The sequence below is a fragment of the Gavialis gangeticus genome, unplaced genomic scaffold, assembly GCF_001723915.1.
Source record: "Gavialis gangeticus isolate Ggan-Ray unplaced genomic scaffold, GavGan_comp1, whole genome shotgun sequence".
NCBI lineage: Eukaryota > Metazoa > Chordata > Crocodylia > Gavialidae > Gavialis > Gavialis gangeticus.
In genome coordinates, this window is record NW_017729002.1 from 23,552,657 (window position 1) to 23,553,513 (window position 857).

The 857-nt window shown below is 48.1% G+C and overlaps 1 protein-coding gene across 1 annotated transcript in view; it reads left to right on the top strand.

The window, feature by feature from the left end:
- Positions 1-321: 321 nt before the first annotated feature.
- The window catches only part of METTL26 (methyltransferase like 26), a 36,035-nt gene continuing 35,499 nt past the window's right edge, over positions 322-857 (top strand). The window contains exon 1 of the mRNA XM_019507402.1: positions 322-393. Within this exon, the coding sequence (XP_019362947.1) occupies positions 322-393 (72 nt within the window). The remainder of the gene's footprint in view (positions 394-857) is intronic.

Here is an 857-nt window from a genome sequence, read left to right on the forward strand (position 1 = left end):
GCAGGTAGCCCACCGGGCACTCCCTGTGCAGGCATGGAAAAACAGCAGATAGAAATGATCCACCACCTTTTCTGGGACTGCCCATATGCCAGAGGTGTGGAAGAAAATCCGGGTGCTCCTCCTGGTGGTGACAGGTTGCAGAGACCTGACCAGGGAAGCGGTTCTCTATGGGCATCTGACCAGACAGCACGGGGCCCGACAGCTCGCTTCAACCAGTGCATATCTTGCTTCAGGTCTGCACTGTAGAAAGCCAGGAACCTGCTCATAAACAGACACTCAGACCCCACAGTCGAGGGCTGTATTAAAATGGGACTAAGGGAAATGGACTGGTTCTACAGGAAGACAGAAGAGGACAATGGGAAAGAAATGGCAGACCTCATCTGGTGGAGAGGGGTCTGGCATAGATTTTTTCAGGAGTAGACCCTCTGAGGAGGGCAGTGGGTGGGGGTACAGGTATGGAGATGGGTGCATGGGCTCATGAATACATGGTGTGAACTCTGTAATGGGTTTTTCGTGTGCTGTGAACCACAGGGGCCACTTGGCAGAGTGTTGGAAGTGAAATTAGATATATATAGTTATATATATGTATCTAGATATCTATGTATGTATGTATGTATGTATGTATGTATGTATATATATGAAGAGAGAGAGAAATATTTTTGAAAAAAAAAGTTGTTATCAAGTCTCACACTCAGTTCTCAGTTGGCAGGTGCCCCAGGTGTATTGCGGACAGTCCTGTCTAAAGCCCATGACAACACATCAACTGATCATGGGAAGCTCAGGGACCGTGACAAGAATGTCAGGGAATTGGGAGGGGCTGGAAAAAAAGAAAAGTCAATCCTAGACCCCACCCCCCA